Source organism: Mastigoproctus giganteus, chromosome 2 (assembly GCF_048544385.1).
Source record: "Mastigoproctus giganteus isolate SK-2022 chromosome 2, ASM4854438v1, whole genome shotgun sequence".
In the NCBI taxonomy this organism is placed as follows: Eukaryota; Metazoa; Arthropoda; class Arachnida; order Uropygi; family Thelyphonidae; genus Mastigoproctus; species Mastigoproctus giganteus.
The window spans coordinates 14995221-15011816 of record NC_143576.1 but is presented as its reverse complement, the minus strand read 5'-3'; the positions used below and the strand labels follow the sequence as shown (position 1 = coordinate 15011816).

At 37.7% G+C, this 16596-nt stretch overlaps 1 protein-coding gene across 1 annotated transcript in view; it reads left to right on the top strand.

Moving 5' to 3' along the window:
• Window positions 1–16596, top strand: part of tweek (transmembrane protein KIAA1109 homolog tweek) — an 806203-nt gene that overhangs the window by 141126 nt on the left and 648481 nt on the right. The window contains 2 exon segments of the mRNA XM_090388226.1: window positions 46–352; window positions 14163–14357. Of these exon segments, the coding sequence (XP_090244352.1) occupies window positions 46–352; window positions 14163–14357 (502 nt within the window).

The window sequence follows — 16596 nt, the reverse complement described above, 5'->3', positions numbered from 1 at the left end:
TAAAGAAGTTTTTGTTAATGTATATGTTGTTTTTTTTCTTTCTAGTTGTGGTTGGGTTGACTGTTGGTCTGTACCCATCGTTGCTTTGAGTATTGCATACACGTATCATCCTGCACCACCAGTAGGTTTTCAGGGTTTAGATATAGATATTACAACTCCTGAGAAGGAAGAACTTCTTTTGTCACCTATTCGGCCAAATGGAACACGGCAAGTACACAAAAAGCTTCCTCCATTAAATGAAGAATTTGATCCAGCTTTATTGCCACCTGATTTAATACAAGTTGAACTAGAAGTTGGACCATCAGTATTGCATTTATATGGTTCCCTTTTATGCCATTTGATGTACCTTAAGGTAAGAAATAATATTAGTTTTATTTAATGACTTAATTTTATTTGATTACAATAAAAAAAAAAAAAAAAAAAACTAACCCAGTCATTGTATTCATGGATTGAATTTTTTTTGTAAATAAGCAGAAATGCTTATGTGCCAAGCAATTGGGGATCTACTTGTGCTGCCTTATGCTTATTACCTTGATTGCTGTTCACCATAATCTCCAAATCCTGGAATTGGTCTCTTTTGAGATATTTTCTATCTTTGGAAACAGGAAAAGTCATCAGAGTGCCAGATCTGTGAATAGGCTGAGTGGGTCTACCTGTGGAATCCTCCCCCCCACAGACAACCAGAGAGGATGCATTATTTTGTTGCAAAAACAGTTTTTCTTTTACTGGGAATTTTTTCTGGACAGCCTCTCATAGATATCAAAACAGTGAGATAGAATACTTGTCTGACAAGCTAACTCTCAGAAACAAATTCTATCAGAGTAGGTAGTCAACATGACCTTTGTGTTTGATTTCCCTTGATAAGCTTTCTTTGGCCTTGGAGAGTTAGGGTTCCCTCCAGTGTTATGACTGTCCATTGACCCACGTTTACTAATTTGTAATGTTATCCGTACAGTCTGGGTCCTGTTCAACATGTTGAAGGAAGTTTTTGAAAGCAGAGATGTTATTCTATGCAGCTCTACAGCTGATGCCCTTTAGTTTTAAACCATGGAATGAACTTTGCACAGATGCCTTGTATGGTCAAATCCTGCTTCACTATGGTAAGAGACATTACATGGGATTCTCAGACATTTTTAGCAATGTCATCATTGTCATGCACCTGCTTTGTCACATCAGTTTGCATGCACAAGTCAAATTTACATCACACCATGCAGTCATAGCCTTGCTTGCACACATCTCATCTTCACATGTTGTTTGATCACTTGAATGCCATTACATGACTAATAGTTTTCCCTCCCATAAGCTTTTCCTCCCATTTCTTGATCATATCATAGGTTTTTGTGGCACATTTTTGTTTAAAGCGTAATTTAATGGCAGCATATTGCTCTTACACTTCTGACATGGTGAATTGAGGTGAAAAGTATGGACATGTCTGTTCTTTGCATCATCAATTCTTGTTTCATTTTGCTGAAAGTCAAGTGCATTAATTTTCCTGTGAAAAATTTCGTCTACAGATGTATTTGCTAGACTTTGTGTGTGTGTGTGTGTGTGTGTGTGTGTGTGTGTGTGTATATATATATATATATATATATATCAGATGTCTGATAAGTAACGCAGTTTTTATTTTCATATAACTTCTCTAACAGAAGAGTCATAACAACAGTACTGCCACTGATGTGAAGCATACTGATTGCCAATTTTCTTTCCAGGTAAAGAGACTAACTGTTTAAATATACTGCAGTATATTTAATGCAGCTTGTGAAAATCATAGCAAGGTACAAGACACTCTGTAATCAAAAAAGCCAAATATCACTAGTAAATTATACATGGAAGATATGCAATGGTGGGCCACAGAGGAATTAAGGACCCATTGGTCTTTGAGGTTGTCACAGACATTCTCTTCGATATGCCAGACAAGCTGTACTTGCTACCTGGGAGCCTAAACACTGATGGAACTGATATTCGGGTGACACTCAAGTCAAGTGGACCCAATTTCGGCGAAGTCCGGACGGTCTGTGGCAACCAAATCCTCTGCTTGCACCTTCACGATGTTGGTACTGTTAGTAATCCTGGGTATAACCTCCATACACAAACACATGGTGGGTGACCACCCAGGTGTGAACCAATGTAAGCAGGGGTCGATGTGTGCTGCCCACACCACATAGAGGAATACCGCCCCTCTGTGTTACCAGGCAGTACTAGGTGGTAAATGACTCTCATCAACCGGTGCAATACCACCACTTTGCTTATTGGAGGCTTGAAGTGGTGGAACCCATGTTTAGTCTCCAGAGCTAAGTTCTGGTCAACCCTTCCCCATCTCTTCCATCATGCAGTATGATTGATTACTTTTCTGGTTATGATGAACATCGTGGTGAGATCCAATCTTCCTTACATTTCGAGGGTACAGCTCTAAAATGGTGTTCGCAGGCCAGCCGCTAGTTAGTACACTGGACCGAACCTATCGGTAACTCTCTAGGAGGCTTCCGGATCAGCTAGTGTATAATCTTGCTACGTCTACTCTGCCAGATAGTGACTGGAGGGAGTCTGAGTAGTGTGTATGCGGGGGGGGGGGCATTTTCGAGGCCACATAATGTCAAGGATATGGGTATATTCTTACCATGTGTATGCCATATCCAAAAATTTCATTACTTCATACAGCATTCCCACCTACATTTTCTTACCATTGAATACATCATGAATTGTCAAACTAATAGAGTAAGCTTATCTGCAAAAAGATCTAAACCTCCCAAACACTTCCTAATTCATTTCAAAAATATACGTGGTCTCAATTCTAATCTCAACGATGTCCATTTCAACTTGCAGTCTGCCAAATCCGAGGGCATTTTCGAGGCCACATAATGTCAAGGATATGGGTATATTCTTACCATGTGTATGCCATATCCAAAAATTTCATTACTTCATACAGCATTCCCACCTACATTTTCTTACCATTGAATACATCATGAATTGTCAAACTAATAGAGTAAGCTTATCTGCAAAAAGATCTAAACCTCCCAAACACTTCCTAATTCATTTCAAAAATATGGGGGGGGGCATTTTCGAGGCCACATAATGTCAAGGATATGGGTATATTCTTACCATGGTATGCCATATCCAAAAATTTCATTACTTCATACAGCATTCCCACCTACATTTTCTTACCATTGAATACATCATGAATTGTCAACCTATGGGGCATTTTCGAGGCCACATAATGTCAAGGATATGGGTATATTCTTACCATGTGTATGCCATATCCAAAAATTTCATTACTTCATACAGCATTCCCACCTACATTTTCTTACCATTGAATACATCATGAATTGTCAAACTAATAGAGTAAGCTTATCTGCAAAAAGATCTAAACCTCCCAAACACTTCCTAATTCATTTCAAAAATATGGGGGGGGGGCATTTTCGAGGCCACATAATGTCAAGGATATGGGTATATTCTTACCATGGTATGCCATATCCAAAAATTTCATTACTTCATACAGCATTCCCACCTACATTTTCTTATCATTGAATACATCATGAATTGTCAAACTAATAGAGTAAGCTTATCTGCAAAAAGATCTAAACCTCCCAAACACTTCCTAATTCATTTCAAAAATATACGTGGTCTCAATTCTAATCTCAACGATGTCCATTTCAACTTGCAGTCTGCCAAATCCGAGGGCATTTTCGAGGCCACATAATGTCAAGGATATGGGTATATTCTTACCATGTGTATGCCATATCCAAAAATTTCATTACTTCATACAGCATTCCCACCTACATTTTCTTACCATTGAATACATCATGAATTGTCAAACTAATAGAGTAAGCTTATCTGCAAAAAGATCTAAACCTCCCAAACACTTCCTAATTCATTTCAAAAATATGGGGGGGGGGCATTTTCGAGGCCACATAATGTCAAGGATATGGGTATATTCTTACCATGGTATGCCATATCCAAAAATTTCATTACTTCATACAGCATTCCCACCTACATTTTCTTACCATTGAATACATCATGAATTGTCAACCTATGGGGCATTTTCGAGGCCACATAATGTCAAGGATATGGGTATATTCTTACCATGTGTATGCCATATCCAAAAATTTCATTACTTCATACAGCATTCCCACCTACATTTTCTTACCATTGAATACATCATGAATTGTCAAACTAATAGAGTAAGCTTATCTGCAAAAAGATCTAAACCTCCCAAACACTTCCTAATTCATTTCAAAAATATGGGGGGGGGGCATTTTCGAGGCCACATAATGTCAAGGATATGGGTATATTCTTACCATGGTATGCCATATCCAAAAATTTCATTACTTCATACAGCATTCCCACCTACATTTTCTTATCATTGAATACATCATGAATTGTCAAACTAATAGAGTAAGCTTATCTGCAAAAAGATCTAAACCTCCCAAACACTTCCTAATTCATTTCAAAAATATACGTGGTCTCAATTCTAATCTCAACGATGTCCATTTCAACTTGCAGTCTGCCAAATCCAATGTACTTTTTCTGACAGAATATCAGTTATCAGTTGATTCAACTACTGCTCATCTCAGTTGCCAAATTATTCGCTCTGTGATTCCTTTTGCCTCAAATGTTTAGATGTGTGCATATGTCTGTTCCGATGTTTCCTGTCAGAGACTTGGTAATTTGGAATCTCCTCTTTTCGATCTCCTCTGGCTTAAAATCTCTATCTCGCTGTGTCAGATTCATCTGTTGTCTCTACCATTTTCCCAATTCCGCTAATCACTTGGAGCTCTTTGACGTCCTCTCTTTGCGACTTGACTTTCTTCAGTCCAACTTTCCTAGCAGTGAGGTAATTTTCCTTTGTGATTTTAATGTTCACAACACCAGCTGGCTTCCATTTTCTAGTCACATTGACCCAGCTGGTCGAGATGCCGAAACTTTTGCAATTACTAATAACCTTGCACAGATTGTTCATTTACCTACAAGAATATCGGACAATCCTAACCATACAGCCAACATGCTTGATCTTTTCTCACAAACAACCCTTCTAAATACACGGTCGAAGTGAGAGGTCCTTTAGGCACCTCAGATTGCAACTTGGTGATTGTCTCCTCTCCAACGGAGCCTTTATCTCATGGTTATTCCCAACCTTGTATTGTTTGGCATTACAAGAATGCAAAATAGGATGACCTGTGTGATTTCTTTTCCTTGGTCGGATTACTGTTTCAAAACTTCTGAAGTCAGCGTTTGCTCAGATTGCGTCAGTGAAATTATTCTTGCAGGAATGGAATCCTTTATCCCACACTTCACTTTAAAATCTCATTCTTTATCTAAACCTTGGTTTAGATAAAGCAATAAATGTGCTAAGGCTGTTCAAGAGAAGAATGTTGCATACCGTAATTGGCTTGTTTCTTAATTTTTCTTCAGTTTCATTTTCTGCCTACACCAAAGCTCGCAACAATTGTAAAGCAGTTATTAATCAGTCCAAACTAGAGTTTGAACAGGCTAAGAGTAGAAAACTTGCTTCTTGCCCTAATGGTAGCCGAGCATTTTGGTCTCTTTCCAAAGCTATTGGCCGCAACTTTTGCCCATCTCTGCTCCCACCTCTGCCCAAACCAGATGGTTCTGTTGTCACTTTGGCCAAGGATAAAGCTGACCTGCTAGCATCCCATTTTTCTTCCAACTCACGGATTAATGATCTTAGTAAAACACCTCCCACCATTCCCAACATGCTCCATTCAATGCCTCCTGTGGTCTTCCGTCAAAAGGATGTCAGAAGGAATTTGATGAATCTTGATGATAGGAAAGCTACAGGTCCTGATGGTATTTCTCCAATTGTTCTCAAAACCTGTGCTCCTGAACTTACTCCTATTCTTTGCCGCCTTTTTTCACTTTCTTATTCCAAAGGTGTTTTTCATTCTGCTTGGAAATTTGCTCATATCCAGCCAGTTCCTAAAAAGGGTGACAAATCCCTCCCATCCAATTATCGTCCCATTGCAATTACTTCTACTCTTTCTAAAGTAAAGAAATCAATTAACCACCAACTCTTAAACTACCTAGAAACCTTCCGTGTGATCAATGATCGCCAGTATTGATTCCATCAGTGTCAATCCACTGGTGATATTCTGGCTTATGTTACCCATTTATGGATTAATTCAATGGAAGGGTTCGGTGAAACACAAGTAGTTGCTCTTGACATCTCAAAGGCTTTCTATCGTGTTTGGCATAAAGGGCTTCTAAACAAGCTTCCGTCTTATGGTTTATCAACTGTTTTTAGTAATTGGTCATCCAGTTTTCTCTCTGATTGCTCACTGAGGGTGATGGTAGATGGCTCTCTGTCTTCTAACTTCTCCACTAATGCCGGTGTCCCCCCAAGGTTCAGTAATTTCCCCCACTCTTTTCCTTTTGTATATTAATGACCTTCTTCCATTGACTGGAAATTCTATCCATAGTTTTGCCGATGACAGCACATTGCATTCCACTTTCCATTTTGAGAAACCTTGTCCTGCTCAATCAGCTTCAACTTCTCGAAAATCTGCTACCACTTCCTTAAATGCCAATCTTCAGGTAATTCTCCAGTAGGGCAAAGACAACTTAGTTGATTTCAACCCTTCTAAAACTCAGCCTTGTCTTATATCTTGCAAAAAGGATACTTCTGCTCCTATGCTTATCTTTTGTGGTTTCTAGGCAAAATGATATATCTCTTTTGGGGATTACTCTGACTTCTAATCTCTCTTGGCACAAGTACATTACAAATATTACTTCCTCTGCATCTAAAAAACTTGGTTTTCTCTTTCACTCTCGGCGTTTCTTTTCTTCCAAACAGCTGCCCACTCTGTGTAAATCACAAATCCGCCCTGATTTGGAATATTGTTCCCACATCTGGGGTGGTGCCCCCAAAACCTCTCTCAGGCTTCTTGATTCCATTCAGAAGAGGGCAGTTAGGTTAATTAATGATTCATCTCTAACAGAGTCTGTCCACTCGCTGTGGTGCCTCCGTAGCCAGGTGGGCAGGAGCAGCTGTGCGTAGCACATGCTTCTTGATTAGACCGGGGTTCGAGCCCGTGAGCCACCAAATACGGAGGATGCGGAAAGGTCAGGGAATGACCACAGCATATCCCTGGAGCAATATGGCCTTAGTTGCTAATGCTCCTAAAAACCAAATAACAACAACAACATCCACTCGCTGTCTCATAGACGTACTGTTTCTGCTGCATGCCTCTTCTACAGATACTTCCATGGGCACTGTTCTTCTGAATTGGCTTCTATAATTCCCGCTGTCTCTTTCAAAACAGTCCGAACACGTGCCGCCACCAGCCAACATCCATTTACTGTCCAACTTCAAACTCACAGAACCAACCTTCATACGTATTTCCAGAAAATTACAGTCTACAGAAGTTCAAGTCCAATGTCAACAAATATCTTCTTTCGTCTTCTCAACCTCCAACCCAAGCACGGTACTAAGTACTATAGGTTCTAATACCTCTCGTGTTTGGGGTTTACATAAAAAAAAAAAAAAAAAAAAAAAAAAAATCAGACAGAAAGCAGTGTGCAGTACATAGAAAGAAATTCAAAAGTAGATGTTTGCAGTTCATAGTTATGATGATGTCATATTTCATCATTGCATCTTTTGTCATAGCACATAATTTTCTTCTCAGTTATGCTGATTGTACAGAAATATATTTTCTGATAGTGAAATAGCAAAAAAAAAAAAAAAAACATCGTTGTGGAAGAACAGAAACAACGGGCATTAAAGGTGAAATTACACAGATAGGGAAAGAAGAGATAGTGACATCTGAAAAATGTGCCATTTTCGAGAGTTACAATTGGCAGTAATCAAAGTGGTTCCAAGGTATATTCCCTTATGGTGACCTTTCATAATAAAACTGAAAAAGGTCAAACTGACTTTGCTCTCAGTGCCAGGCTTAGAAGGTGACTCTACAGCAGGGGTGGGCAACTTTTTTCGTCAGCGGGCCGAATGAAATTTTCGCATAATGATGCGGGCCGGAATAGATTGAACGATTTAATAAAAAAAAATCAGAACCTAAAAAATGTTATATTACTTGAATTACCAAATTATTAATGTATTTAAAAAAAAATATCTGAATGTCTAATTATCATTGAAAATGCGGCATTCGGCATCAATTTTTCTTTTTTTTTAATTGGCTCATTTTATGGGCTATAAATTATATTAAATTAAAAATTGTAATAATTAGAAAAGGCATAAAACATAAAATATCTCGCACCAATATTATTTTTTTCAATAAGAAGTCAAACCCAAAGGAACTTCGTTCGATCGATGCTACAATAATAATTAGGAAATAACTCTTTGACGCTGCGTAGAATCACTTGGTTACTGTTGTACTAGCTGCGATTCCCGATTGAACCAAATTAAGCCGAACGTTTACGGTGAGTGTAGTCAGGTATGGATTTTCTATATTTATGCATTTACCGAGGGGGCCGGATTCAACATTGTCGCGGGCCGGATGCGGCCCGCGGGCTGACTGTTGCCCACCCCTGCCCTTCAGGGTACAACATTGGGCATCTTCTGAAAAACTTGAAATCATGTGAGATATCTTCAAAATCTGTGTGGCACAGTTTTGATAGTGTACCTATTATGGTAAGCCTAAAAACTAAGTAGCAAGGTTTGTTTGCTTGTTTATTTGGTTTTTAGGAGCATTAGCAACTAAGGCCATATTGCTGTGGTTATTCCCTGACCTTTCTGCATCCTCCGTATTTGGCGGCAACGGGCTCGAAGCCCAGTCTAATTTAGAAACGTGTGCTACGCACTGCTGCTCCTTCCCACCTGTCTATGGAGGCGCCAGTAAGTAGCAAGGGTATAGCAGTTCACTGGAGTATTGAGAATTAATAGGCTGTCCATATTGTCCTATTGATTTGTGTGCTTAAAATGGAACTGTATGCATTTCTGCAAAAGTGGATGGATATTGGTGGACATTTATTGCTATCTAGAAAGATGTACTAAAAAGGAAAGGTAGATTAAAATAATTTTATTTGATGTATGTAACTGAAGTGAAAAATATTTTGAAGACTATGTATAATTGTCTGACTTTGTTTAAATTTGTAACTGGACTGGTAGAACAGTGCCAACCTTTGATAAGTTTATTTAAAGAAGAGGTTGGAAGTGGTAAGAAAAGCTACATGAGCAGTTTTCTGAGTTACCAAATTGAAAAAGTACAGCAAGTGATCACTAGTGAGTGCCATTTACTCATATCTAAATCCAATTGTTGGATCCAGAGAATATTTTGAAAGAAGATGTTAAGGAACTCCCAAAAAAAAGAACTTCTGAATCGCAAACTTCTAGGCATATTATCCTCAACCATGCAGATCGTCTGTTCATCTTCCTCTGCTCTGGCTTGAATAAAACAATTTGCTTGTTTATTTTAAATATTATGCTGATCTTCTTTTGAAATAGGTAGCAACCTGAAAAGTAAGGTGTCACAAGGCCTTCTGGGGGGGGGGTGTCATCATGAAACAACCAATTGTGGGTTTTGTTATGGTTTCTAAAAACAAAACAGAGGCATGTGTACTTGCATGTACATTAATGCTAGCAGCACAGTGAATAAATTTGATGAATTTGAAGTACTGGTTAAGTTATGAAATGTAGTCATTATATGGATATCAGAGGGTTTCACTCAGACACTATGAGATGTAAAATTTGAATATGGGGAGTACAATGCATATAAAAAGAACAGACAGGACATGAGAGAGAGAAGGAGGGAGGGAAGGAGTTATTTTCATAACTATGCTTATAAGAGAAGCACATAAAATATATAAAACCAGAACCAAAGCTGTGGCTCTCCAGTTTCCGAAAAAGCAGGCGTGATGAAATAATTTTAGGAAGGCTAATATATTTGTTATTTTATTTTATTTATTTATTTATTTTTTTTTAGGAGAATTAGCAACTAAGGCCATATTGCTCCAGGGATATGCTGTGGTCATTCCCTGACCTTTCCGTATTTAGTGGTCACAGGCTCAAACCCCCAGTCTAATCAAGAAGCGTGTGCTATGCACTGCTGCTCCTGCCCACCAGGCTACGGAGGCGGGAAGACTAATAATTGGGCATACTCACCTCACTCACTTGTATCTATTAATGAAAGACAGCACTCCCCAATGCTCATGTCATGTACAACTGACTGTGTCATTTATTAGTAGACTGTCCCCAGTTTTTAAATATCCATTTAAACACCTTTAAATCATTTGCTAATTCAGTCATCATTATCATTAATGCAGATTCTCGGAAATGATCCTAATAAAACAGAACTATTTACCTTCCTAAACTTGTATAGGTATATGTCATAAAATATAACACCTATTACAATAAAGTTAGTATTTCATACTAACCATTTGAAAGACACAATATGGCCCTTGCAGCCTATGTGTCTTGAAACTTCATCACAACAATATAAAATCTAAGGCAATGATTTCGGTTGACATAGGCAGCCAGTAACATATTAAGTCAGTTAAGTGTGACATAGGAACTGGAAAACAAAAATGAGGAAAGAATGTAGGAGTGTGTTTTAGGCCAGATGACTGTGGTAACGATGACGAACAATTTTACAGACAAATAGAGTGGGCCAATAAATTAGAATGTGTTATAATTGGGGATTTTAACCTTCCAGATATTGACTGGTACTTGGGGTTGCAAAGGCCCTTCAAGGCCAGAGGTTTACAAAATAATAGGTCCATAGATTATAATAAAAATTACAGAGAGAATTTATTAATTGTAAATAAAAATTACAATTACAGGTACGAGAGAGAGAGAGAGAGAGAGAGAGAGAGAGAGAGAGGATAAATAAATAAAATGATATAGATGTACATGCCATTATTTGTACATAATGGTATGTACCTTCTCATTTTATGTTATTTGATCAGTGTCTGTTATGATCATCTCTTTAAAAGGCAGTTTCAATGTTAGTCGAAGGCCATACAGATTGTTATGATGAACAGAATGGCATTGCACAGTATGTACTGGTTTGGCCATCAATGACTTCGCCTGACTGTGGAAAACAAGGGAAGAGATTGGTTGTGCAGATGACTGGAGTGGCTTGTAGGTTGTCATCATGTGATGGTGATGTCATTTTTCTTTTCAGGACATCGCTGGTTCTTGGTTATGTTCAGGTGGTCGTGGTGAGGTGGTGCATAGCCATCTACAGTGAATGATTGAGGGGCGTGGGATATGTGAGCCTGAGATTATAATTTATGTAGTGTTGGTTTTCAGCATATTTAATGAGGTCAGCATCAATATTCTGGACTAATTCCAGCATTGGTAGCATACAAAGTGATTTGATAGGCGAAGGCTTGAATGAAGAGGGCAAATTGTTGGGATTGCTCTAAGTTGCACAGGCCGAATCCTCCATCCACAGAGAACAACGAATGAGGGAGACATAATGAGTTTAACAATATCTTTGCTGTGATTATAAGTTGCCTTTCATCTGTGAGAAGGGGTGACCTGGAGATTCTCGGGGACAGGGCCATTGCAGTGGTGTGGAAATGGGGATCCTGTGTTTGTGGGTTATCCATTCAAGGAGCGAGTACTCTACTGCCAAAATAGGTTTGATAGTCTTAGGTGCTGCATGCCCAGATCTTTGCTCCATTGAACATTTGGAGCACACATCATCATCATCATCATCATCTGTTATCGTTCTGCTATTCCACAGGTCGAAGTATGAAGCCTCGCCACCATGCCCTGTCCATGTACTTCTCTCTGTTGTTGGTTTCACTCCAGTTTCCTCCTCTCTTAATGACATTGGTCTTTATCATGTCTTGTCATCTCATTCTTGGTCTCCCCATTGGTCTTTTGTCCTTTAATTGTAAATCAAACATTGTTCTTCTTGGCAAGCGCCTCTCGTTCATCCTCTTGACATGTCCAAACCATTTCAAACGGGAGCTTTCAATCCTATTCTGGAGTTTTTCAACCTGAATTCTCTCCCTAATCATATCATTCCTGATTTTGTTGCGTCTTGTCTTTCCGGGTATGCTTTTCACAAATCTCATTTCTGCCCCCTGAATTCTGTTTTCATCGTGTTTCCTCATAGTTCAAGTTTCAGATGCATACTTCAGAATTGGTACGTAATAGGCCTGATACATAGCCTTCTTACACTTCAGTGGTATGTTCCTATTCCAGATCAGATCTCTTGTTTGTCTCTAGAAATTCCTGCCCACTTGTATCCTTCTACTTGTTTCTTCGTCTATCACCCTAGTCTTTATAATGGCGCTTCCTAGATACTTGAAGTTGTTAATCACTTTTAGCTCTTTCCCTTCCATTGCAATGTATCCGTCAAGCTTGCCACTCCTCTTTAGAACCATTACTTCACTCTTCTCCTGACTGAAAACCAGTCCAAATTCATTGGTCATACTAGCCCATATATCAACTTGCCATTGCACTTGTTCCCTGCTCTCTCCCCATATGCAGAGGTCATTTACGAAGAACATGACTTTCATCTGGTCCTGTCCAAGTTGTTCCACTACTCCACATTGCACATCATTCATGACAGCTATGAATAGTAGTGGTGACAGGATGCGTCCTTGCCTGATGTTATTTCAAAACTCTCCGTCAACCCCATCACTGTTCTTACTTTGCCCACTGTATTGGTGCACATTCTCACTTCTCTCCACAAGATGTTCCTCTATCTTCAAGTTTCCCAAATCCTCCCACACTTTCTCTCTCTCTCTCTCTCTCTCTCTTTACAGCATCAAACGCTTCCTTTATATCCAAAAATGCCATCCATAATTCTTTACTGTGTTCATCATCATCATCATCTGTTATCGTTCTGCATCAGTTGTCTGATGCAGAAAATTAGATCCACCATCGATCTGCCAGGCCTAAAGCCATACTGTTCCTTGGCCATCCTATTTTCAATCGTTCCTCTTACCTTCCACTCTGACATTCTCTCATACAGCTTACTCACATGTGATGTCAATGTGATGCCTCTATAATTGGAACACTTTTTTCTGTTCCACTTCTTGAACAACGGGGTGATCAAACCTTTTCAGTCCTTTGGCACCTGTCTCTCATCCCAGATCTTCTGAACAGTCTGTATGTCCATGCTATTCCTGCCTTGCCTGTAGCCTTCAGCATCTCTCCATTTATCTTATCCGTACCAGCATACTTACCTGTTTTGATGTATTTCCATGCTTGCACTACATTATTCCACGTCAGGTCTGTCTGCTCTCTCTCTCTCTCTCTCTCTCTCTCTCTCTCTCTCTCTCTCCCTCCATATCTTCTCTTCTATGATCAACTTACTTTTGTCCCTTTTGCTGGCTGTCTTGCACATTCAACATATTTTCAAAATACTTCTTCCATGTTTCTCTTATCTCTTCATCTGTTGTTATTAAGTTCTCATTCTCATCCATCAAGTATTTGCTCTGTTCACCATCACTTCTTCTATTCTTCACCATACCATACAGTGTCTTTTTATTACTGTCGATATTTTGTTGTAGAGTTTCACTCCATTCTTTCAACCACAGTCTTCTCTCCTCGTTAACTATCCTCTTAGCCTCTCTGTTCATGGTTTCATATCGCTCTTTATTCTCATCATTATTCTAAGATCACAACAGAAAATATTTTTCTGTTGTGATCTTAGATGTAATTTAGATGCTATTTCACTCTCCACTTAAGGTGTGCTTAAATCTCAGTTCTGTGTCAAAAAACAACTAAATCTAAGCAATGAAGAACAGCAGGGATCACAGCTCTACTGTGCAGAGGCAAAATGGTTGTTGGTTCTTTCTTCAGTGAGTAGAGCTTGCACTCAGACTTGGCTGGATTAATATTGAGGCCAAATTCGTACTTTTTGAATGGTAATATTTTTAGGTTGATAATAAAACATAACACAATTGTATTTGAAAAGTGTACAAAAAAAAGATAAGGAAGTTTTCTTTTCTTCCCGATTTTGGTTATGTCACAAACACAACAATCTGTAAGAAAAATTTAAAAGCATATAAATACTTGAAATCTTTGCCAAAGTGGAAAGTTGACAGGTCTGGTTTTGGTGGTGTAATGTAGTGTTATGTATAATTTGAAAATCACGTCAGCAATTAATTTCCAGTCTTGAGGATGCTTTGGGCTTTGAACTCTAAAACCTTTACTGTGGTGCATTATATAAGTTGTTTACATCCTTCTGAAAGCTGTAAACATATTCTAAAGTCACTTTATTTTACAGGAAAATTATTTTGGAGAAAATCAGAAATTCAGTGATTTTGATACTTCAACAACTCCTACCCCAGAATCAGCATCAAAGCAAGCTTCCAGCCATGATCAGGAAGTAGAAACTAAAGAATTTGATCCTAGAGATTATCGGCCATTTGAAGTTACTGTATCTGTTACACTGCATGATATTCAGGGTCATATCATGAAGGTGAGGGTAAATATATATATATACATTTTTAGGGAAATAATAATTGCTTTGAGCATTCTTAGGAAATATTATTCCTCTGTAATTTGAATTAGATGAACAGGCAAACAATGTGTGTATATATCTGTGTACACAAATGCGTGCATACATGAAATTAGATTTCCCTGCACTTGCAAACTAGTAGAACACATGTAGAAACCAGTCATCAACGATTCAGTTAAACTTCATACTCATTAAATTGAGTTTTCTTTTAATTTCTTCATTTATTCTCTTTTCTGTTCTGCATAACTGTATGTTTACATTAAAGGTTATGCTTGCAATGCAATTGAGTAAGAATTAGCTTGCACTTTTATTTTTGTACTGTTTCTTTGAAGCAAAGAAAAAGTATTGATTTAAATTACTCCTCTTACTCTCGGCCTTAGTGGTTTGATTTCACCCTATACACGTATTGAGAAATCTTAGTTTTTCTCTTATTCAATTTCCTATGTGAACACAAAGTAATTTTCTGTCTTTCATGTAATATACACTATGTAATATTCAATACTATTATGGTTAGAATGGTTTAAACCTAATGCATGCAACTTTAATAGACATATCAATTGACAAAACTGTATATATAAAAAAAAAAAAAAAAAATTCTTGTTTATTCTCCAGTATCTCAGGGGAGTTTACATTTAATTTTTGACAATGAATACGATCATAATTGTATTTAGCAATCACGTGACTTGAACCACAGTTTACTCAAGAGGTGCATGTGCACTCACCTCTGCACTCATGTGCCTGACTGCATGTTTATGTCAATCCTAGTCAGATGGCTTAAAAAAATCATGAAGTTTTTTGTCAAACCTTCTAAGCATCTTGAAACCCTTGAAACCTACTTAAATGTTTAGAATACAATTAATTTCAGAGGTGGCTACTGTTTAAAGTTTTGCATTTTTCCCTGTAACTTGAAATACTTCAGCTTACAAATGATCAAAATATTCACATCACATCATTTGGCTGTAAGATATCACATGACATTTTGTTGCATGATAATTCAGTGTGTGTGTGTGTTGCGACAGTACAATGTTTGACAGTTTTGTGCATCAGATAGAAACCAGAAATTAAGAAAATAAATGAAGTAAAAGGTTTGGGCAATCAAAGAAAACATTGGTCACTTAGAAATGGAGAAAATACTGGATAAAAAAGAAAAGAATATATGTATATATTTTATCTGTTTGTTTTTGTATAAAAGTACTGAAGTCCATACTAACATGGATTGGTTGAGGGTGGAAGGTTAAAAATTCATTTTTTGAGAATACAATGCCACTAGATGAAAAAAAAAAAAAACAAAACCACTTGATTTCAAATAAGGTCATTTATTTATGTTTTTAAACATATATTGACTTATGCTGAGCACGTTTTAATTTTTTTCATTTCTAATGCACTTGTGAAGCCTATGTTATTAAATTCTAGCAGTATAGATTGGTATAGGGTTGAGAGAATCCATTCACTGTTTAATTTTTTGTCTATTTTTATTATATTGAAGCACCATGCTCCATATTCTTTTAGAGAAAATTGCACTATCACTAACTTTATTTATTCTGTTATTGGTATCAGTGGTTTTCACTAACTTCTGGACCCTTAACCAGTTCTTGTTATTAGAAGATCACACATTTCGACAGGCTTAAAAAAAGCACTGATAATCTTCATTTATTTTCCTTTCGTATAATAATTTTTGTGCCAAGAGTGTTTCTTTTAGTTTCTCAACTAATCCCAGTCTATGTTACTAGAAAAACATGTGCTTCAACAACTTCCCCCCCCCCCAAAAGGTGAACCTATTTTCTTTACATCTAGTCTCCATACTAATGTCCCTTTGGGTACACAAGTTATGATTACTGATTTTCCATGCTATGTGAAAAGATTCTGACTTGGTTCTAGTCCCAATAAGATGGGAGGAATTTTTATGGACAAGTGTCTTTTTTTTTTAATGACTTTTTTTTTTTTTTTTAATCAAGCAAACAAGGCAAACTGATAGTAGATTATGTGCAATTTACATGCAGGTATGGGGGCTGTTCAATAAAGAATGATCATATATATATATATATATATATTTTTTTTTTTTTTTACAACATACCTTAATTAATCATCCATATTTTGATGGTCCTTTCCAAAGTAGTCCCCATTTGATAAAATGAGCTTATTCTAACATTTCTGCCATTTTTCAAAAGGAGGTGCCTCCATAGCCAGGTGGGAAGGAGCA